Source organism: Nycticebus coucang, chromosome 12, assembly GCF_027406575.1.
Source record: "Nycticebus coucang isolate mNycCou1 chromosome 12, mNycCou1.pri, whole genome shotgun sequence".
Classification (NCBI taxonomy): Eukaryota; Metazoa; Chordata; class Mammalia; order Primates; family Lorisidae; genus Nycticebus; species Nycticebus coucang.
The window spans coordinates 105,573,935-105,597,099 of record NC_069791.1 but is presented as its reverse complement, the minus strand read 5'-3'; the positions used below and the strand labels follow the sequence as shown (position 1 = coordinate 105,597,099).

The following is a 23,165-nucleotide window of genomic DNA, read 5'->3' as shown; positions in this document are numbered from 1 at the left end:
ATAAAGGGCTAATAGTAAGAAAAAGGCCAATGCCAGTCCAGTCCAGTCCACTCTTGGGCTGGCCCCTTCCTCCTCATGGGGCCCTTGCAGAGGGACGGGGACAGAGCACGTAGGGCCAGGGGAGGAAACCAGGCTTTTATTCTGAGAGCTGTTATTATGGCAGCTGTGGCAACGACATTAAAGACATTTATAACTAGGTAGGAGAGGGCAGCATAAAAACCTCCCTGCACAGCAATGGCCTCTGCCCACAAGGGACATGCGTGGCTGCAATGACAGCCTCAGGTGGAATCAGGCTGAGAACATTTGCTCAACTTGATCAAGCACTCCTGGACACGTCACCACACATGACAAACAGGTGACCAAACAGTCCGGGGCAGTGACACCCCTGGCTGCTCCTGGGAGGCAGTGACAGGCCCCAGAGAACCATCTTGGGTCATATAACAAGGTACATTTGCCATAGTTTTAAAATGACAAAATCTTGAGTGCATCACTCTGGTGAGAGTTTGATTTTATTAGAAACGTATGAGAATACTTGAGCTGCCGCAGGTCACGTTATCGGTTCTGCGATGACTTTCCAGAGCTCCTGCAGCAAACAGAAAGGACAGGTTCTCCAAGTGTGTAAACAAAATGGCTCTGATTCTATCAAGGAAAGTAATTAGTCAAAGAGAGTAGTCAAACAACATGCAAATCACGGTGCCACACGGGGCAGTGGGAAGTGGGTCACTGGGGGCTGTTCTTTCTGTCTGACTGTAGCACAGAGGCTGTGTGAATGAGTCCTGGCATTAAATAACTGCAGGGCCACCTGATGTCACGTGAGCAAAAGAGATGAGGAGAATGGCAGCCTGTTGCCACGATCTTTCCATTTTGGGGGATCTTAAGCACCTGCACTGTGACTGCTGCATTTTGTGAGATGATGAGTTTCTGGGTCATGTGATGCTAATCTTAAAGCTGGCACATGCCTAGGTCTCACTGTAACCTCGCATCCTGTTCGCTACTTGGAGGCTGACTGAGACGTCTGGCAGGGAGGCTGCCACAGGTGATGTAGCAAAGAATGGAGGGTCCTCCTGACACCCAGAACCACATAGACTGCATGCTGCACTTGCTCAGGTAACTCCCTCATCCCTCATCCTCTCCTTTTCCTCCTTAGAACCAGGCCTGGGTCGAGGAAGGCACAGTGAAATGGAGGCCACAGCCAGGAGGCAAAGACAAAAGAAGTAAATTCTCAATCTCTGTTCTACTATGGCTCCAGTTCTGGATAATTTTAGGGGATTTTTAAGGGTAATTTTGACTTTCTAAATTTCCCCCAAGTGCTGAGTTTAAAGCTGTACTAGAGAGTGACATGCAGAATGAAGCCCCGAGCTCTGCCGCCTCCTGGCTGGGTGATGTGCCCTATCTCAGCAAGAGACAGTAAACAAAGGCCCTCAGTATGGTGCTCAGCACGCTAGCCATGGCTGTTGGGATGACCAGTCAGCCTGGTAAGATGGGGTTCTACCATGCTTAGTCAGAAGGGTCGGCAGTCATGAGACAGGCCTGTTCAGTCCGCAGGCCAGCACATTCCCACAGTGAGAATGTGACCATCAGCTTCCAGGCTGGGTCCTCTGCAGCCCATCGAGATCCTTCCAGGGACTCCCACTCCCTAAACAACCTTCTGCCCTTGTCTTGCCCCTCTGGAGTCGGAACTGCCCACAGAGAAAGTGTGCTAGAAAAGTCACAGGTGAGGGCACACCTGTGGGTCATTTACAGACACGGTGACTGCTAAGAATGGGGTGCAGATTCCCCCATAAATTTCACTACAGATGGCACCAAGTATGCGCCTTCAACCCTGCAGCACTTGGGGCTGCACATGGACAGCCCGCTTCATCATGTCCTCTGCCCCGTCAGCAACCCAGGCCCTGCCCGTGGGCCCAGACCTACCAGCTGCCGAATGCGCTCGTAAACAAGATGCTGAGGGAAGGAGGCCTCCACGGGCTCCACCACAAAGTGCAGCTTGTCATCCGCCAGCTTCTCCAGTACCCGCAGACAGGAACGGAAGTGGTCGTAGGCCTCGCACGTGACATCCAAGTGTCTCAGTGTGAAGTTGAGCCTGCAAACCAACCAGCCGACACACAAGCCACTGTCATTACTGGACACCCAACTTGCTTTCCTGTTGCCTCCCGGATCTCATCTCCTCCGAGTGGGTTACTGAACGCCTATCTCATGCTAAGTGTTTGAGTGCAATTCCTTCCTGTATCTGAGAGTTAGAGATGGTTGACTGCTTCCATTTTATAGATGTGGAAACTGAGGCATAAGGCAGAAGGCATAAGTCATGTGCCCAAGATTACAAGACTGGAAAGACATCTCCCGCCTTTGAGGAGCTGCAGGTTGGTGCAAGAGGCAGCCTTAGATTGATACTTGAGGAAGAGCCTTGCGAGCTCCTGCTTTGTTCCACCTGTAGCTGGAGTAGAATCTGGGACATAGGGCTGCCCCACAGCTATGTGAAATGAATGAATGAGAGGTGGGCTGGTAAGTGGTGTGAAGGATGCAGAGGATGGAGATAACATTGCCAGGAAGTTGGAGGGTTGCAGATGATTCATAGTGAGTGAATTCAGAAATGGGTCTCCCAACCCTGCCATTTACCTTTGTTTATCCTTTTTATTGAGATAGGGTCTCACTCTGTTGCACTGGGTACAATGCCCTGGCATCACAGCTCACAGCAACCTCAAACTTTTGGGCTCAAGAGAGCCCCTTGCCTCAGCCTCTGAAGTAGTCGGGGCTACAGGCATCCATCACAATGCCTGGCTAATAATTTTTACTTGCAGTAGAAATGGGGCTTGCTCTTGCTCAGCCTGGTTTTGAACTCCTGAGCTCAAGGAATCTTCCCACCTCAGCCTCCCAGAGTGCTAGGATCACAGGCGTGAGCCACCTCGCCTGGCCTCACTTGCCTTTTAACACTTAAATCTGCAGGACAATTTAACTTGAAATTCAAGCTCTTTGCTACATTCCCTTTTATTTTTAAAATCTTTTATGAAAAATTTCAAACATGCACAAAGAGTGAGGACAGTATGATGAAGCTACCACCAGCTTCAGCCCCTGTCTACTCATGGCCACTGTGCCCCCCACCCCAATAAGTCATTAAAAACTAACTGCCAGGCGTCATAGCATTTCCTCCATAAACATGTCGATGAATGTCTCAAAAAAACTCTTTTCAACTAAAACAAATTTAGAATTCTTTTTTTTTTCCCCCCCCAGCTGTCACCCTGGGGAGAGTTCTGTGGCATCACAGCTCATAGCAACCTCCAACTCCTGGGCTCAAGCGATTCTCCTGCCTTTGCCTCCCAAGTAGCTGGGACTACAGGCGCCTGCCACAATGCCCAGCTATTTTTTGGTTGCAGACATCATTATTGTTTGGTGGGCCCGGGGTAGATTTGAACCTACCAGCTCAGATGTATGTGGCTGGAGCCTTAGCTGCTTGAGCCACAGGCGTTGAGCCAGCAGTAATTCTTTAATATCAAATAGTCAAGAGTTCAACTTTTCTTGCCTGTCCTGATCTTTTCCCTTTACAGTATATAAAATCAGGATCCAACTGAGGTCTAGGCCTTGCTACTGGTTGATGTGGATCTCAAATGAAGTCCCAGGCATCATCAGTACCAACAACGCTGGGACAAGTGTGTGAGCATGGACGGCTCTGTATATGTGAATTTCTAGATGCTGAACTACTAGGTCAAGAAATATAATTGGTTTTACGGTTTTGACTACATATTCCAAACTGCCTTCAGAAATGTGAACTATTAAGTGTTAGGGAAATGTGTGTGAAGTGTCTGGCACTATAGCTGCCACACAGTGAACACTCAATAAATGGAGCCGTTTAGCATCTTCACATGTTGAAGTAGAAACATCTGGAGGGGCTGTTGGATGATGAACACAGGCCAGGCGTGGAGGTTCACGCCTGTAATCCCAGTACTCTGGGAGGCCGAGGCAGGGGGATCCCTTGAGCTCAGGAGTCTGAGACCAGCCTGAGCAAGAGCGAGACCCCGTCTCTACTAAAAATACAAAAGTTAGCCAGATGTTGTGGTGGGTGCCTGTAGTCCCAGCTACTCAGGAGGCTGAGGCAGGAGGATGGCTTGAGCCCAGGAGTTTGAGGTTGTGGTGAGCTATGATGATGCCATGGCACTCTATACAGGGTGACAGAGTGAGACTCTGTGTCTCAAAACAAAACAAAAAACAAAAAAACAGAAAGAAAAGAAAAGGAAAGAAAAAACAGAGAGAAATGAGCACAAAATCCATCTGTATCAGCAAGAAGGAACCTGGGGGAGCTGAAGGGCTAATGGCCCCCAGAAAGAATGTTCAGGAAGAGAGGCTTTCTACAGAGTGGTGGCCAATCTGAGGCTCAGGGATGCAGCCACACCCACATCTTCAACTACCACTAACATCTGTGCCCCAGCATGTCCCTGAGGTCCCACAGCCTTCCTGCCTTCTTCTGTGAACTGGGTCGTCAGCACCTGCCTCCAGGTTAGCACGAGGACTAAGAGAGGTGATATGTGTGAGGGACCCGCCTGGGCCTGGCACGCAGCAGGTGCTCGGTGAGTGGTAGTGAGTGCTAATGACAACAGAGACGAGGAAGCGTTCAGAGGGCAGCATGCGGCTGACACCCCGGCCAGCAGGGCCCCCAGGTGTAGAGCTCACCTCTTCTCCACTGACAGAATAGCTGTGCAGGGATTTTTAAACCTGTGGGCGAGTCGGGAGAGTGTTTTGAACACAGCATCAGTCAAGTCGTCATCATAAAACACTGCAGGAAGAGAGAAAGTAAGGGAGAGCTGCAAATACTGGAGAAATCTACTTTTCCAAGGGACCCACACGGACACTCCAGAGGGAATCCTTGTCCACACAGAGCGGCAACAGATCTCAGAAGTAAACCTGCATGCGGGTTGGGTAGAACACCCTGGAAAGGTCCTGCTGAAATGCAGAGCACTCAGGGGAGGCGAGGGGACACTGCCCTGGACTATGTGTAATGACAGAGGACATGCATGACAAAGGGGAAGTTTCTTACCTTCGGCTGCAAACAGTATGGTGGTGTGATCGTACAAGTCAGAAATGTCTTCCTCTGACCAGCTGAAGGGGACCTCAGGATCTATGAACGAAGGAAAAAAAGGACATTTCGTGCTCATTTCTTTCTCTGCTGGCCCCCAACTCCCACTGAAGGAAGGTCTCTTAGAAGAAATGGCTGGGGCCGGGCATGGTGGCTCACACCTGTAATCCCAGCACTCTGGGAGGCTGACGTGGGTGGATTGCCTGAGCTTAGGAGTTTGAGACCAGCTTGAGCAAGAGAGAGACCTCAGCTCAAAAAATAGCCAGGCATTGTGGCGGCTGCTTGTAGTCCCAGCCCCTCAGGAGGCTGAGGCAAGAGAATCGCCTAAGCCCAAGAGTCTGAGGTTGCTGTGAGCTGTGACACCACGGCACTCTACTGAGGATAACACAATGAGACTCTGTCTCAAAAGAAAAAAAAAAGAAGAACAGGGTTAGCTTAGTTTGGTGCAGGGGGCATCACCAGGCAGACGTGACTCCCAGCGCCTGGCTGTGGGCTCCCTGCTGCCCCTGCATGGTCACAGCCTAAGAGGTGCCCTTTTTGAGGGCATCTGCTCTGGCCAATGAGGGGAGGGCGGATTTTGGCCTCACCACCCCTTGGCCAGTAGCCCTGTGCAGAGCACGATTACACCACTGTCCAGGGCACTCTGACCCGACCTACTTGCTGTGTGACCCCAGGAAAGTTCCTTCATTTCTCTTGGTTTCAGTTTTGACATTTACTGAAAGAGGCACAATACTTCCTTCATAGGACCATTACAAAGATCAAAGGACCTACACGATGCATGACAGGTGACAGGTACTCAAGGAACAACTGTCCTCACCTGTCAATCTCACATTTGACAGAGAAAAGAAAAGAAGCTTTTATGCGATGTTAGAGCAAGCACCTAGGTCTGAATTCATCTAGGGATGTAAGAAATCTAGGGAGATCTCCTACCCAGAGGGCTTCCTGGCACCACTGTTTGCTGGGAAATGGCCTACGCCCCTGATCTGACAGACTTGAGTTCACATCTGGCCCTGCCATGTACGCTTGCTAGCTGTGTGCCCATGGGCAGGCACTCGACCTCTCTGTGTGCTATCTGTGCTCCCAGCCCAGGGATATGTCTACAGGTCATGCCTACTTTACAGTGATACCATGAGGCCTGTAACAAGGTAATGTGAGGCACCCAGCACACAGCAGGTCCTCACACAGTGACAGCTGATGTTTAGTGGCCAACGGAGGGAACCTGCCACGAGCTGTGGGATTGTGGCATCAGCCATGACTCTGCCACTCCATCAAGGCCACAGAGCTGGAAGCCTTGAGGAGTTACAGAGGAACCACTGAGTCAAAGCCAACGTCAGAGGGAAACACACACCTGTGCAGAGGTCATCCTTCAGCCAGTCCAGTTCTCTGACCTTAACTATACCACCTGGAAAAATAAACATACACGTAACTCCCCAAACTCAACACATAATTAGGAAAAAAGATAAACTCCGACGCTAAACACCAACATCAATTTCTCCATCCTCCCTCTTATCTAACTATCCTTTCACCACCCATCATCTTTCCACTTCTGACCCTTTTCCTTCCATCTAGCCTCCACCCACTTTGGTTGTCCTCACTCCTTCATACCTGACCACCACCCGCCTTTCATCCCTACAGCAATCCTCCCAGCAGCTTTTAAACATTTTTGTAGCTATGAGGTCTTGCTATTGCACAGACTGGTCTCAAAATCCTGGTCTCAAGCAATCCTCCTGCCTTGGCCTTCCAAAGTATTGGGACAACAGGTGTTTTGGCCACTGCGCCCCGCCCTTCTGGCATGTTCTGAGTGCTGAGTGTCAGTGACTGTGCCAGGCACAGGGAACACAAAGACTTAAGAGTCATGGTCCCTCTTCTTGGGGACCAGCTCCCTAGGGGACCAGCTCCCTAGTTAATAGGTGACTATAAGTCTGTGCAGCCAGGGCAACATCAGGAGGAGAGATGGGAGTTCCTATGTCACGGGAAATAGCAAAGGTTCTGGCATTATGGGGACTTTCCAGGAGGGGAGAGCAGTCTGGCAGGGGGATAGGAGAAAGGTATCAGGGGAAAGGCCTCAAAGGAGGCTGAGCAGTGTGTATGGCCATAGAAGAAAGGAGCAGAGGAGCAATGAGAAACTTCTGAAGGGCCTGAAGCCCATGGGACTATTCGGAGGAAGGTGGGACAGAAAGCCCCTAAGGACACGAGGCTGCCATCACCAGTCCTGCCCACTCATCCCTGCTGGCCCTGCAGGGACTCCATCAGGCAAGTGGGGGTGGGGCTATCTGCCTGTGAAATGAGTCCTTGGATCTCTGGACACAGGCTGAACAGGACTGTCAAGAGAGGAGGTGGGAAAACAGGCGGGGCCTAGGCCAGGAAGGTTTGGCAGTTCGAGGAAGAATCCCAACTTCATCCCATAGATGACGAAGCCCCTGAAAGGTGTCAGTGGAGAAGGAAGGGGTCAGGCTTGTGTCTAAGTGAGGTGACCCTGGGTGCTTCATGGAGGACAGCCTGCACTGGCCCAGCGAGGAGCCAGGGAGAATAGGTAGGGGCTGCTGCCTACGTTGGGGAGAGAGACAGGGGAGGTAGAGGTGATCCCAGGAATTGCTATGCGCCCTTCTTTTACCTGGTGCAAAGGGAAGAAACAGGTGGAAACTACCTCCCAATGTCACAGTCTTGGGTGTCTGTCCCACCTGCCAAACAGAGAAACCTCCCTCTGGGCCTTACCTGCAGCAGTAGCCAGGTGGCTGTTGAGGGCAATGTTTCGCTGGCACATGGCCAGGAGATCTGCACCGACATCTGGAATGACAGAAGGGCAAGCCGTAAAGCACCGGTCCTTACACACTCTTCTCACGTGCTTCTACCTAGAAAGAGCTGTTACTGACAGCACAACTGCAGAAATTACAGAAACGTTTCTCCTGTGTGTCTTCCCGACAAAATTAAATATGTCCACCTTAAGGCTCTTTTCATTGATTTTTGCCCTACATAAAAGATTCTCATCCTGATGGGGAGAGACTCTGTGTGTACTCCAGAGGGAAGGGGTACATTACATTTTCCAAGTATGTAAAACAGGCCTAGCACTTTCCATAGTTCATCCCTTCACATTCATAGCAACCCCAGGAGCCAGTATTGAGGCAGGAGTTCAAGACAAGCCTGGGTAAGACCCCATTCTACAAAAAAGAAAAAATTGTCTGGGAATGGTGGCATATACCTACAGTCCCAGCTGTTTGAGAGGCCAAAGGCAGGAGGATTATTCAAACATAGGAATTTGGGGTCAAGTGAGCTATGATTAGGCCACAGCACTCTAGCCTGGAGATTGGAGTAAGAACTTGTCTCACAAAAAAAAAAGGTGGGCGGCGCCTGTGGCTCAGTGAGTAGGGCGCCAGCCCCATAATGGAGGGTGGCGGGTTCAAACCTGGCCCCGGCCAAACTGCAACCAAAAAATAGCCGGACGTTGTGGCGGGCGCCTGTAGCCCCAGCTACTTGGGAGGCTGAGGCAAGAGCATCACTTAAGCCCAGGAGTTGGAGGTTGCTGTGAGCTATGATGCCACAGCACTCTACCCAAAGTGACAGCTTGGGGCTCTGTCTCAAAAAAAAAAAAAAAAAGAAAAATAAAGAAAAGAGGCTGGGTCAGGTGGCTCATGCCTGTAATCCTAGCACTCTGGAAGGTTGGGGAGGGAGGATCACTTAAGCTCATCTTAAGCTCAGGAGTTTGAGACCAGTCGAGCAAGAGTGAGACCCCATCTCCATTAAAAATAGAAAAATTAACCAGGCACCATGGTGGGCACCTATAGTCTCAGCTACTCAAGAGGCTGAGGCAGGAGGATCCTGGAGCCCAGGAGTCTGAGGTTGCTGTGAGCTGTGAACACACCACTGCACTGCACTCTACCCAGGGTAACAGAGCAAGACTATGTCTCACACACACAAAAAAGGCTTTAAAAATAATTTGGAAAATATTAGAGGATTAAAAAATATGAACAAAGTATATGAGTACCATGTTCACAGAAAAGGACACATGAACAGATTTCCAGTGTAGTAAGAGGCTCAACCTCAGGCATTAAAAAAAGCAAACTGAAGGCACCAACCAGAAGTGTGTCCCTTCTTCCCTCAGCAAGGTCTGAGTGGGGGGTTTGGGACGGACCTTAAAACCTCTATTACCCATCTCCTATCAGGTGACTGATACAAGTCCACAGGACACCTTTCTTTTTTTTGAGACAGAGTCTCACTTTGCTGCCAGACCTGTTGTGGTAGAGTGGCATCATCATAGTTGACAGCAGCCCAAAAACTCCTGGTCTCGAGCAATCCTCCCCACCCAGCCTCCCAAAATGGTGGGATTATGGGTGTGAGCCACCACACCAGGCCAGTAAACTTTTTTTTTTTTTTAAGAGACAGAGTCTTACTTTGTTACCGTCAGTAGAGTGCCGTGGTGTCACAGCTCACAGCAACCTCCAGCTCTTGGACTTAGGTGATTCTCTTGCCTCAGCCTCCCAAGTAGCTGGGACTACAGGCACCCACCACAATCCCCGGCTATTTTTTGGTTGCAGTTTGGCCAGGGCTGGGTTCGAACCCACCACCCTCGGTATATGGGGCCTGCACCCTACTCACTGAGCCACAGGCACCACCCCCAGTAAACTTGTTTTAACAGGGCATATTTCCCACAGTTTTCTGAAATGTGTGCTCTTTCTTTCTTTTTTTTGAGACAGAGTCTCACTATGTCGCCCTCGGTAGAGTGCTGTGACGTCACAGCTCACAACTTCAGACTCTTGGGCTCAAGCGATTCTGTTGCCTCAGCCTCCCAAGTAGCTGGGACTACAGGCGCCTGGCACAACGCCTGACTATTTTTTTGTTGCAGTTGTCATTGTTGCTTAGCTGGCCCAGGCTGCGTTTGAACTTGCCACCTTCCGTGTATGTGGCTGGTGCCATAACCACTGTGCTATGGGCGCCGAGCCAAGACTTGTGCTCTTTCTCAGGCTATGACAGAAAGGCCAGACACTTACTGTGAGCTCCATAGTCTAAGACCTATCAGGTGATACTGTAGCCACGGCTGGCTTGTTCTGATACTATCATGGAAAAAAACAGAAAAACATGAATACCTGCAGATCAGGATGGCAAAACTAACACAGCCAACGTCTGACTCCCAGTGTCACTGCCTCTTCTACACAGTCAGTACATACTACACGTCTCAGCCTGAGTCATTCTGTAGTTACCTGTACAGTAAACAGTCCGTGCCACGGTGGCTGCAACGATGCTAGCAAGCCCTGTGCCCGCCCCCAGCTCTAACACGGTGCACCCTCGGAGGAGGTCCCGTTGGAACAGGATGTAGTCTGCCAGGAGCAGGGCGCCCCGCCACACCTGGAAGGCAGATGACAAGGAGTGACAGGCAACGTGAGGCTCTGTGGAGACCCTTCGGGGCCACAGGAAGTGGACGGGACCTACCCACCTGCTTGCCAACATCTTCCAGTGGGGTGGCCATGGTGTGCTCTGGACAGGATGGAAACCGAAAGAGAAATGGCCAATGTAAAAATGGGGATGGACAGAAAACCACAGACAGGGGTACATGGCAATCTGGCAATAGGATCAGAGGGCGCTGGAAGTGGGAGTTGGGTATTGTAGATAGAAGCAGAAAGAGGCCGTGCTAACAGTCGGGAGTGGGTGTCTGAGCATCACTCAGAGACCAGGAGCCGTCGCTGGATTGGATACTGTGGCCGAGCTTGGAGGGCACTTTCAACAAAATGCTCCTTCCAGGACTTTGTGTTGCTCTGGCCTAAAATGCTGTCACTTGAAAAGTGCAGTGGTTGTGTATTTTTCCTCCCCAGCTGTATTCAAGGGGTGGTCAGCTTCTCTTGAGGGATAGCATGGACTGAGGTGAGACAGACCTGTGTGAGAAGCAGGTTTTGTCATTTTCTAGCAGGTCACTTCAGTCACTTTACTTGGACATAAAGGCCAGTTTTCTCTTCTACAAAACGCAGAAGTTTCCCTTTTGCCTCAGTTGTAGGGTCAGAACAGGGTTCAGCCAGATAATGCTTCCCATGGAGCAAGGGCTGAGCAATATCTGAAAACTGCTGGTCTCATCAAAGCTTGCAGCCCTTGGACAAATGGTGGTCACTGAAGCCCAAGGAGGGGAAAAGACCAGCCCAAGGTCACAGTCAGGGAAAAAAATCTAATTAGATCAAAACATCAAGTGATATACTTTTCTAAAGCAAAATGGAAATAAGAGGATTTAAGAATTAACTCATTACCTAACAAATGCAAACAATGTAACTTAAATCTTTGCACCCTCAATAAAAAAAAAATCAACTAATTTGGGAGTCTGATAAAAAAGTGACTTAAGATGTGATTTTTGCTGACACTGTTGACAAGAGAAAACATCAGGGCACAGTGACAAGGAGAGAATGGGATGCTCGGGGACAGATGAAACAAAGGAGCAGGATGCTGTGTGGCTCCCTGGGATCAGACTCCAACAGGCCAGAACACTTTCCCCATGAAAACCTGGTCAACACGGACGCCGGGAAGCCAAGTGCAGCTGACCTCTTTCCTGTGTCTGATAATATTCTTTTTTATTTTTTTGTGACAGAGTCTCAAGGTGTCACAATGGGTAGAGTGCAATGGTGTCATTCATTATAGCTCACAGCAACCTCCAACTTTTGGGCTCAAGTGATATTCTTGCCTCTGTTTTTCTTTTTCTTTTTTTTTGAGACATAGTCTCACTATGTTGCCCTGTGTAGAGTGCTGTAGCGTCACAGCTCACAGCAACCTCTAACTCTTGAGCTCAAGCAATTCTCCTGCCTCAGCCTCCCAAGTAGCTGGGATTACAGGCGCTCACCACAATACCCAGCTATTTTTTGTTGTAGTTGTCATTGTTGTTTGGCAGGCCTGGGCTGGATTCGAACCCACCAGCTCTGGTGTATGTGGCTGGTGCCCTAGCCACTGAGCTACAAGCACCAAGCCAGTTTTTCTATTTTTAGTAGAGACGGGGTCTCACTCTTGCTCAGGCTGGTCTGGAACTCCAGACCTCAGGCAACCCACCTGCCTTGGCCTCCCAGAGTTCTGGGATTACAGGTATGAGCCACTGCACCTGGCCTGTCTGACAGTATTCTTGAGTCTGGAGTGCAGATTCTTGAATAGGCAAATTCTTCTTCATGATGAGTCATCAGGGGAGTCACAGGTCTCAGTGACTGCCCAGCACATCTGCCCTGGATGAGGAAGAAGGGATCTCTGCAGGTAGACAACTTGGAAGTTGAAGCCCAGCTGACTTAGTGGCCTTCTTAACAAGGGTCAAGGGGAATTATGATTCCAAAGCATCATAAGAACATAAAAGACCAGCCTGAGGAACCACGCCCATGACGAACTCTAGGTTAGCAACGAGACGAGATGAGATAGTTTTAGGATCTGATTTGTACCTCCCCCATTAGACCCCACAATCTTGTGTCTTACCCCATCTGCTAACTGAGTCACTAGACTTGTAGGAACCCAAACCTCCTCCTCAGCATCTCCCTTCTCCCTAAACCTGGTGGTGGCTCACATTTATTCAACACGCGATATGTTCCAGGTACTGTGAGAAGAGCTTCCCGTGTGTTCTCTAATTCCTTACAAGCAGACAGGGTTATACCCATTTTATAGGTGAGGAAACTGAGCTCAGAAAGGTAATGCAACTTTCCCAGTTCACACAGCCAGTGGGAAGGCACATAACTCAGTCTGACAGCCCGAGTTCCAGCCCTACTGCTTTCAAGTTCTTTTTGGGTCTTGGTTTATCTATAAAATGAGGGAAATGGGGCGGTGCCTGTGGCTCAGTTGGTAGGGTGCCAGCCCCATATACCGAGGGTGGCAGGTTTGGACCCAGCCCCGGCCGAACTGCAAAAGAATAGTCGGGCGTTGTGGCGGGCGCCTGTAGTCCCAGCTACTCAGGAGGCTGAGGCAGGAGAATCGCCTAGGCCCAGGAGTTGGAGGTTGCTCTGAGCGGTGTGATGCCATGGCACTCTACCGAGGGCCATAAAGTGAAACTCTGTCTCTACCAAAAAAAAAAAAAAAAAAAAAAAGAGGGAAATGATCATGATTTATTTTGAATTTTGGGTCCACGGATCCCTAGAAAATCAAGATGACCTTTTTGGATTTGTTGTCAATCCCCTCAAATAGTTAAGAAAACACATTATTTTTCTTTCTTATTTATTTATTATTTTTCTTTCTTTTTAAAAAATCAGTTTCTCAACTGAGTCCATAACTAAAGAAAAAAAAGGGTTGGTTTACAGGTCAGAGGAAAAGTGTGGTCAAGAGAGTGATATGTGCTTAGTCAGCACCTACTCTGTGCTGAGTCCCGCCCCAGACACTTACCAGGTAGTGTTTCACAAAATTATCACCAAAACCCAGGGAGAGCAGCAGCCCTGACCCCATTTTATAAGAGCAAAGATGCCGTTCTGGGTGGGCAAGTCACTAGTCCAAGGTCACCTGGTTTTGGAGGGGTGGTGTTGGGCTCAAAATCCAGCTGTGCAGGACTAGTTCAAGTTTTGCAGGTGAAAGTGCTATAGCTGAGGATGAAATAATTAGGAGTTATCACCTGGGCACAAGCATTTAATTACCTTTTCCTCCTTCTGGGCAGGTATGGATCCACTGATAGCAAAAAAAGGTGAACTTCCAGGTATCCAGATAATGGGTGGGTGTGCAATGAGGTCATCAAAATGAGGCAGGCAGGGAAGGGGGCCACACTGTAGCCCTTTCCTGCAGGACTCTGTTCTGAGCACATCGGAGGATGGCAAGTTCCCAGAACACCAAATACATACACACTGGAGGGCCAACATCAACCGTAGAATCACCAACCCTACTGTTCCCCTCCTCTTGGGAGGCTGAGCAAATGAGGGGTGAGAGCAACATGAGCCATCAGTGGCCCCCCTGAGAAACAGAACTTTCCAAGCCACTTTCAAATGCTCTGCTCACACAATGAGGGCTAAGAACACAGGCTGTGGCATCAGACAGACCTGGCATGAGTCTCAGCTCTGCCACTGCCTAGCTGTGTGACCTTGGGGAAGTTCCTCAACCTCTCTGAGTCTCGGTCCCCGCCTCTGTGAAATGGGAATACTCAGCCTTACCTGTCAAGGCCCAAGGACCACAGGTCATACCTGAAAACCAGGGAGCAGTCACCCTGCTGGAATGATCTGGGATAGAACCTGCTGGGCGCTGCTGTGTAGGCGCTCAGAAACTGCTTGTTGGATGGATGAAGGGACGGGTACCAGTGCTGTTATTCTCTCTGTTTCTAAGTGTCACTCACTGACCCTGTTCCCTGTCCCAGTCCAGTGCTGGGAGGGCCCTTTGCACAAGACCTCAGGTACCATGAAGGACAATGGATCTTTTTTTTTTTTTTTGTAGAGACAGAATCTCACTTTATGGCCCTTGGTAGAGTGCCGTGGCCTCATACAGCTCACAGCAACCTCCAACTCCTGGGCTTAAGCGATTCTCTTGCCTCAGCCTCTCGAGTAGCTGGGACTACAGGCGCCCGCCACAACTCCCGGCTATTTTTTGGTTGCAGTTGGGCCGGGGCCGGGTTTGAACCTGTCACCCTCGGTATATGGGGCCGGCGCCCTACCGACTGAGCCACAGGCGCCGCCCAGGACAATGGATCTTAATGGACAGACTCAAATCAGAGCTCTTTCCCCCACACAAGCAGTGCTGGGGGTGGCAAGAGTGCCAGCTGTGGGACTGACCACATGGATTCAAACCCTGCCTCATCACCAGGGAGCTGCTGGCTACTGGGCTGGTCACTTCCTGAGATCATAGGAAAGGATGCTGGCAGAGACATCCAAAGCACAGCAGGAAATCAGCCATCGTCACCTCCTGCCCTGGCTCCCTAGTGCTCCTGGTGTTTCTAGAGCACCAGGTCTCAAGATTTGAAAGCGTGGGGTCACCAATCCCCTCTGCTCTGACCCCTGTGCATGAGTGGCAGATACTACAAGTGGAAACCTCTTTCCTACCTAGCTTCCAGCTCTGACTGTCCTGTACCTGATTAATTTCAGATCTACATCCCTCTCTGCCACACTCCAGGTCCAGAGCCTCCTGTGTCTCCCTGCTGCAGCCCAGCCTGGCCATACCCTCCAAAAACTGTACCCTGCCCCACACCCTCCTCATGCTGAGTTCAGAGAGCATAGCTGAAGGAGGCAGCAGCTGCGAGGCTTCCTGGGGAGGCAGGGCTGACCTGGGACCTGCACAGTGATGAGAACTGTGCTGGGGCAGGTGCTCTAGGAAGGAGGCAAAGCATAGGAGAGAGCCACAGGTGAGGAGGCACATGGAGGGGTGTGAGGCTGGTGGTGCTGTGAGTGGAGCAGGAGAGCCCTCGCTGCCGCAGGTTCTGACACTCTGCACGGCCAGGCTGAACACGGGGTGGGCACTCACATTGTGCTTGTGCCCTGATCAACACCGTGGAGCTGCTTTAGTGGCAAGCGTGTCAGACCTTCATTTACCTATCTTGATGACACTGTCGGGGCTGCTGCCGTGTGCTTCGTCTCCCATGTCGTCCTCTTCTTCCTGTGCTAGAATCACGGGATGTACCTTGTCTCTCAGAGGCCCGGCTGGGTGGGCATCAGAGGTGGCCCGTGGTCTCCTTACTACGTCCAAATCCCCGTCCTCGTCCAAACGAGCTCCTGCCCCTTCCTGGCCAGTGGCATCAGGCCTGGCTTGCAGGGAGAGACCCTCATTCCTGTGGCCACCTCCCAGAGGGGACCCTGCGCCGCCTGTCCTGGCAAGAGGAGGCTCCTCTGTGTGAGCATCTTGGCGATCGCCGCCCTCAGCCCCTGAGTCTGTCTGAGAGTCCTGGCTCCAGAGAAGCTTGAACTGGGACAGGAAAACTGAAAGGCAAGACAGGACACACAGTAAGAATGCCAAGGTGTCTGTTCTTCTTGTCTTCCTCTCTTTCTCTGAGAAAATTTGATTACCATCTGCAAAGTTTTTTAAAGACCAGGAAGAGAGGTCAGTGCCTGTAGCTCAGTGGGTAGGGTGCCGGCCACATACACTGAGGCTGGAGGGTTTGAACCCCACAGGGCCAGGTAAAACAATGACAATGGCAACAACAAAAAGATAGCTGGGTGTTGTGGCAGGCGCCTGTGGTCCCAGCTACTTGGGAGGCTGAGGCAAGAGAATCGCTTGAGCCCAAGTGTTTGAGGTTGTTGTGAGCTGTGACACCATGGCACTCTACCCAGGGCAACAGCTTGAGACTCTGTTTCAAAAGTAAAAAAAGACCAGGAAGAGATACATGAACACCAGCAGACAGGGCCATTTGATTTGGCTGTGACCACTCTGGGTGGCTGTGCTGACAATAACCATCACCACCAAGAACAGCCAGGCAATAACCATCACCACCAAGAACAGCCACATTTTACAGAGATTCACAATGCAATCACTTGGCCAGTATCATCTCATTTAACCCTCAGAATCTCCATGGAGACAGTATCATCAGCTTCATTCTACACACACAGAAGCTGAGGCCTAAGGTGGTTAAGTAAGCTGACCAAGTCCACATAGATTTGTATGTGGATGAGGCCAAGGATTCAAGCCCAGTTTGTGCAATGTATAAACTGACACCCTTCTGCCTCTTAAGGTATGGAGGACAGGACAAGGATATGAAGTGTCTCTCACCATCTGGTGACCAGAAAGTCATACGTGCCAGGAGAGGTGGGTGGGGGGCAGGCATTACCAGGACTGCAGAGTGGGTAGCACTACGCTGGACCCCCCCATCTACCACCCAGTTGTCTTACCTGGGCAAGTTACCTATCTGCTCGGAGCCTCAGTTTCCTCATTTGCATCCTGAGGATCATAGTGCCCAGTCCTGGGTTATGATGGGACAGTCATTATATAAAGCACACAGTTCAGAGTGAGTGTGGAATACTTGTTTACAATCCTTTCTCTTCTCCTCACCCTTCTGTGCCATGAGGTGGGCTGTTCTCCACCCAAGCCAAGGAAAATGCACCTGTGATACCATGGGCAGGGCTGCAAAAGGAAGAGCCTAACCACTGCTCTTGCCTTCAGGCCTTCTCACAGGCTGTTCCCCCTGCCTGGGGTGCCTTTCCTTTACTCCTGTCCGGGCTGATGCTTCTCGGCTTTCGGACTGAGCACAGTAGGTGCTCAGCAAACCATGGGAGTTTGCTTGTGTAAGAAGGGCACTTAAGAAGTGGCGTGAGGATAACAATGAAACAATCCAATCTTCCCAATATTTTCCCCAAAGAGATGAATCTGAAAAAGCAGAAGACAAATGAGATGCCCGGGCACCTGGACCCAGGACCTTACCTGGTTGTCCCACACTGTTGAGCCGTACCATGAGGTGTCTATGGTTTGGGGTGTAGAGGTGGATGTCTGATAGCACGGTGTCACTTCTAAAGGTGACTTCGTCCATGGCTGGGGCAGAAGCCAGCTGCACCATGGCCCAGGTGCCACGTTAATCCCGGGACAGGAGCACCTGAGGCGAGAACAGGTCGTTAGCATGGCAGGTGACACACGGGATTGGTGTTCATCCGTGTGGATGAACCCATGAAGTGGCTGAAAGCTCTGCATCCCCCAGGGAGAAACTGCTTTTCTTCTCAATTCCTTTTAATTTTTTCCTAAGGAGAAAGTCTCAGAGACTTGGCCAGGGAAAAGAGTTCAGGTAGGATTTAATTGTGCTATTTGCTTATAATATATTCGTTTTCATAGTAACCTTACATTTATGGCAAAGGATCTAAATTTCCATTTATAATGATAAAGTTTCCTTTCCTTTTTATTTTTTTCAACCTTTTTATTATGAAAAATTTCAAACAGATAACATTAGGGTAATGTAATGAACAACCACATACCCAGGGCTCAATGATGGCCAACATTTTGCCAATGCACTTGCCCTACCCACTTAGTTCCCTCCCCTTGAACTGTGAACACTGCAGGCATTATTTTACCCCTAAATTCTTTCTCAGTGTCTATCTCCTAAGATCATTTTCCTATATAACTGCAAGACTATTACCAGATGTAAGATATATCCCCTAATATCATCTAAAGTCAATCTTCTGGCCAGGTGCAGTGGCTCATGCCTGTGATCCCAGCACTCTGGGAGGCTGAGGCAGGTGGATTGCCTGAGTTTGAGACCAGCTTGAGCAAGAGCAAGACGCTGTCTCTAAAAATGGCTGGGCATTGTGGTGGGCACTAGTAGTCCCAGCCACAAGAGGATCACTTGAGCCCAAGAGTTTGAAGTTGCTGTGAGCTATGATGCCATGGCAATCTACCAAGGGTGACAAAGTGAGACTCTGTCTCAAAAAAAAAAGAAAAAGTCAATCTTCTCTTTCCACCAAATGTGTTTCAGAAGTATTTTTTCCCAAACCAGTAATCACAGTCTATCCTTTGGATTTAGTTGTTATAGCCTTTTATTCTTTTTTTATTCTAGAGGATGATACCACCCACCCAAATATCATTTGTTTTAAAGGTTTCCTGTGAATTTTTTTTTTTTTTTTAAGTGAATGGACTTAAAGGAAAAGCAACGAAGGGAATCACTGCACAGGTGATATAAAGACATGAACAAAAATTATGGAGATAAGCAAAAAATAAAGTTTGGAAAACCATGCCTAAGGCAATATGGTCAAAACTAGGAAGGATCTCCTGTGACCAAATGTACCACCTCATCAAAGACACCCAGGAGCAGCAGTTGGAATTTTTTTTTCTTTGAGACAAAGTCTCACTCTGTTGCCCAGGCTAGAGTGCTGAGGCATCAGCCTAGTTCACAGTAGTCTCAAGCTCCTGGGTTCAAGCAATCCTCTTGCCTCAGCCTCCTGAGTAGCTAGGACTACAGGCGCCTGCAATAACACCTGGCTTATTTTCCTATTTTTAGTAGAGACAGGGTCTCACTCTTGCTCAGGCTGAGTCTCCACCTCCTAAGCTCCGGTGATCCTCCTGCCTTAGCCTCGCAGAATGTTAGGATTATAGGCATAAGCCCACTGTGCCTAGTCAGTTTGATGAGTTCTGAAGCTGGGCAGACCAGGTGGGAACTCGGGTCTCTCACCCCTTTGCCTAGAAACCTCAGGAAAAATCACTTCACCTCTCTGGACATGTTTCTTCAGCCAGTCTCCCTTTACAGTGTTACTGGTGGTAAGGTACTCAGCACAATCCTTGGCCGATAACAATGTTAGTAAAATACCAGCAACTTCCTTGTCCTGGGGTTGGTTTCAGGCATCTGACTCAAACCTGCCCATAAACCCTGTCAGCCTACCCTGGCAGGGGTGTCCAACCTGTGGTCTGTGGGCCACATCCTAATTATTTGAGGACTGTTTTGCTCATCTGTGGTGTCAGGTATCTTGAAAAGTATGCATGGACTTTTTCTTTCATTCATCAGTTGCCAGTTAGCCTTTGTGTATTTAATGTGTGGCCAAGGCAACTTTTATTCTTCCAATTGTGGCAGAGAAGAAAAAAGGTTGGCTTGGTAGATGTGTGTACTAGATGTGGGCCCTAGGCATGTCATGAAACCCCCAGGGACTCCATTTCTTCAACTAGAAAAAAGGACTGTCATAACCTAGGTTGTCCCTATGATCTGGGTATACAACTGGAGTTCCTATGTTTGAGTGCTTGTCACAAGGCAACAAAAACTGTCACAACATAAAAATTTTCAGGAAACAGACAATTCCTTTTTAGTCTGCATGCCAGCTTTCCTACTTGACACTGTAAACCAACAAAGAACAAGTGGGTTGTGAATCTGGCAAATCAATGTAGGACTTCAGGGTGTCAAGGAAAGTGATGGGAGAAATATTCGACCTTCAGGAAAAAGCTCTCAACCAATGAGGACTGGCAACATCAGACTGACTCCAGGAAGAGGAAATACAACTTAGACCTACCACACAATTTGTTTCAAAGGCAGCTTTGGCTCTACAAGTCCTGAGGGATGTGCTGGGGAAAAACTGAGGACTCTCACATATAGCTTTTGGAGGAAAAAAAATAATAAAAATCCTCTCTGATGTTGTGAAAGTTGAACCAAAGGATGCTAATGTTGTTGTGAAAGGTGAACCAAATGATGCCATTTTTTGCTATAGTGCAATTCTGTTGGAGAGAGTACATGTCTACCCCCACCCCCCCAAATCAATGTTCTTTGCTTTTTTTGAGACGGAGTCTCACTGTCACCCAGGCTAGAGTGCAATGGCATCATCATAGCTCACTCCAACTCCATCTCCTAAGCTCAAGCAAACCTCCTGCCTAAGCCTCCCCAGCAGACTGTAAGTGCATGCCACCATGCCCAGCTCATTTTTCTACTTTTAGTGGAGACATGGTCTCGATTTTGCTCAGGCTGGTTTTGAACTCCTGGCCTCAAGTGATCCTCCTGCCTTAGACTCAGAGTGCTAGCATTACAGGTGTGAGCCACTATGCTTGGTTTCAAATGTTCTTACATACAGACAAAAATCCTTTCCAATTCTTAATTTGTAGTTGAATTTTCAATTTAAAATTCAAACTACCCAGCTTTCCCATGAAATGTACTCTGCAATGGAAGACTAGGTGAAGAAGATTCCCTCTAAGCAGTGGTTCTCAACCTGTGGGCTGCAACCCCTTTTTAACAATGAAAATACATTGAGGCATTAGGAAGGTTGAGAACCACTGCTCTAAGGGGCCTTCTCCAGAAATAGCTCCCTGGGAATAAGGAGGCCCTCTTGTACTCATCTCAGGGGCTGTTTGAGGAGTAAATAAGACAAGATCAATTTCAGGGCTCAGGACACAGTAAATGCTCAAAAAATACTGATAGTATTACTATCATAGCAATATAATAATAATTATTAAAGGGAATGCTGGGAAGACAGAAAAAGGCAATGGTCAGTTTTTCTACTTAGGAAAAGCTGAGAGTCTGTCTGGGAGTACAGGCAGTCCCCAGCTTAGGAATGAGATAAGTTCTGTAGGTATGTTCTTAAGTTGAATTTGTATGTAAGTTGGAATAGGTATATTTACCTATTACTTATAATAGCCTCTGTTTGTAAGTGTAAGTTGTATGTCAATTGGATGTTTGTAACTTGAGGACTAGATGGGCTTTGGACTCCTTTCCTCACTGACCTAAGTTGCAGATGGGAACTGTCAACTAAGGAAAAACTAAGCCTTTAAAGAATTAAAGTTAGTTTTATTCAGTTTTACTGAGGACTGAATCCAGGAATCTTTCAGACAGTTTCTGTTAGGGCTGCTCCAAAGCAGTGCCTCAGCCACAGCTTGTTTATCAGACGACAGAGTTTCTACATGCACTCAAAAGTTACTCTAGCGCAGTGGTTCTCAACCTGCGGGTCACGACCCGTTTGTAATAATGAAAATACACTGCGGTATTAGGAAGGTTGAGAACCACTGCTCTAGAGTCTAGAGCAAAATCTAATCAAAGTTTGGGTGCAGGAGTACATCTGGTTATAGATTATAAAGTATCATTAACCTGGTCAGGTGTTATATACAGGAAGAGGCAAGGTCTAGGATCAGTGAGCTTATCTTTTTAAAAATATCAGTGATTCAAGCAACAGACGGGAAAGTGTGCTCTATCCTGCATATCGTCTTCAGGGCATTCTTCCACAGGGTTGCCCTTTGAGAAATTCTGCTGGGGAGGGATTTTGCGAAATTTTGCTGGCAAGCAGAATGGGCAACATGATTTTACTACTTTGTCTCACAGAACCCACCCCAACCCCCAACCGGGCTGCTGGCTAGTTCATCCCAGAAGCAGGAGACGCCGGGTGTTCTTGGCTCTTCCAATAGGGCTGTGGAGTCCTCATTCAGGCCCCGTCCAGTTTACGCCTATGACCGCCTACAGTCCGCAGTCAAGATGTCCTAAACAGCAGTTTGCTGGAACTACGTGGTTGAAATAACTGCCCTCCTCCTCTTTCTTTCCATTAGGTACCACTCATTCAACAATCAGGAATGGGGCACGATTCTGTGATGGTTTATGCTCAGGCACCGGGAACAGAGGGCCAGAGAGAAAGCTATAGGAACCAGGGTCTGAGGTGGAGTGTGCGGAAAGAGTTGGACAGGCCACGGCTTACTGAGTTGGAATCAGGGGCTCCTGGTTCTGTCTGGCCGCCTCTGTGACCTTACTCTTGGGGGTTAACCATTGTCCTCAAAGGCAGTCACGGCTAGCGCACCGTTATCCTTTCCTAATCTGGAACAAAGAGAGGCTGCCTGAACATCGGACGGAAACCCAGGTAAGCACCTGGACTTCCTCCTCCAACAGCCGTGCTTAAAGGGGGAAACTGAGGCTAAGAGTGGGATCAGACTGTAGTGGAATAATGGCCCTCAGGTCTACGTGAGGACGATTCCAAAGTTAGGCTCTGTGCCAAGAGGCTCCATGTACCCTACCCCGTCCCATCGCCTCTCCCAGGAACTTACCCGCCTCGGGCCCCAGCCTGGAGTCCTACCCGACCCAGTCACCGCTGGACTCGGGGGGCTGCCATGACAGACAATCCACGCATGCGCGGTCCCGCCCCCCGGCGGGCCCGTTCCGCTCGCCCCACCCTGGCCACGCCCACCTACCCAGGCCGCGTGTGCGCGCGAGCACCACCCAGCGCTTTTTCCTTCTCTGGCTTTGGGCTGTGGTGTTCCAGCGGCGGTAGAAGCAGGCGCACAATTGTGGTCTGTGGCCATTTGCTGGGGCAACTGGCCTAGGTGGGGACGCCTCTGCACGTGGATGGCCAAACGTACTCCTCAGAGGAGTTAAATAACTTGCCCAAAGTGACCCACAGGCTAAGTGGTAAGGCCTGGATCCAAACGGGATGTAGGGACCCCGAGCCTGGGCGGTCCCCAGGGTGCTGGTTACAGCATGCAGCACAGTCATTGTTATCCTGGGTGTCGTTGTGCTATCTCAGTAATTTATCCACTCCTCGTAAGCCCGACACCAGGGTCTGAGACAAATTAGCAAGTATAAGAAGTTATGTTTGCTCGTTCTGCAGAGCCCCTGACTCAGGGACAGCTTGGCACTCTGGAAGAAGGCCCTGAGATGCTAAGTAAAGAGCATGGATAGAGCGTAGCTTCCATGTCTGTTGTCTGAATCACTGCATTTGTAGAAAAAATGATCTGTGCATAAGAAAATGTCTGACGGGGTTATTGATGATGCCTCTGTAATCTACAGAGGGTCCCCCAAAATCTATACACATTTTAAGAAAGGAAAAAAACTATAAAT

At 49.3% G+C, this 23,165-nt stretch overlaps 1 protein-coding gene across 3 annotated transcripts; it reads right to left on the bottom strand.

Moving 5' to 3' along the window:
- Positions 1–491: 491 nt before the first annotated feature.
- Positions 492–22,463, bottom strand: METTL22 (methyltransferase 22, Kin17 lysine). 3 transcript variants are annotated; one of them, XM_053556557.1, is made up of 11 exons: positions 22,376–22,463; positions 17,318–17,486; positions 15,499–15,882; positions 10,494–10,534; positions 10,261–10,405; positions 7,781–7,852; positions 6,414–6,467; positions 5,027–5,107; positions 4,663–4,765; positions 1,915–2,083; positions 492–583 (listed from the first exon to the last, which is right to left on the bottom strand). In XM_053556557.1, the coding sequence occupies exons 2-11, from the start codon at positions 17,448–17,450 to the stop codon at positions 548–550; spliced, it is 1,218 nt and encodes a 405-aa protein (XP_053412532.1). In that variant the 5' UTR covers positions 17,451–17,486; positions 22,376–22,463; the 3' UTR covers positions 492–547. The 3 variants fall into 3 exon arrangements, with proteins under 3 accessions (XP_053412532.1, XP_053412533.1, XP_053412534.1); XM_053556558.1 differs by lacking the exons at positions 15,499–15,882; positions 17,318–17,486; positions 22,376–22,463 and adding exons at positions 12,129–12,246; positions 13,627–15,492; XM_053556559.1 differs by lacking the exons at positions 10,261–10,405; positions 10,494–10,534.
- Between the last annotated feature and the right edge of the window lie 702 nt (positions 22,464–23,165).

Coding starts and splice junctions, on each gene's coding strand:
- METTL22 (XM_053556557.1), bottom strand. CDS start 17,450: ATGGTGCAGCTGGCTTCTGCCCCAGCCATGGACGAAGTCACCTTTAGA. Junction 10,406..10,493: donor TGGAAGATGTTGGCAAGCAG/GTGGGTAGGTCC, acceptor TCTGCCTTCCAG/GTGTGGCGGGGCGCCCTGCT. Junction 584..1,914: donor ACGAGCGCATTCGGCAGCTG/GTAGGTCTGGGC, acceptor TGTTTGCTGCAG/GAGCTCTGGAAAGTCATCGC.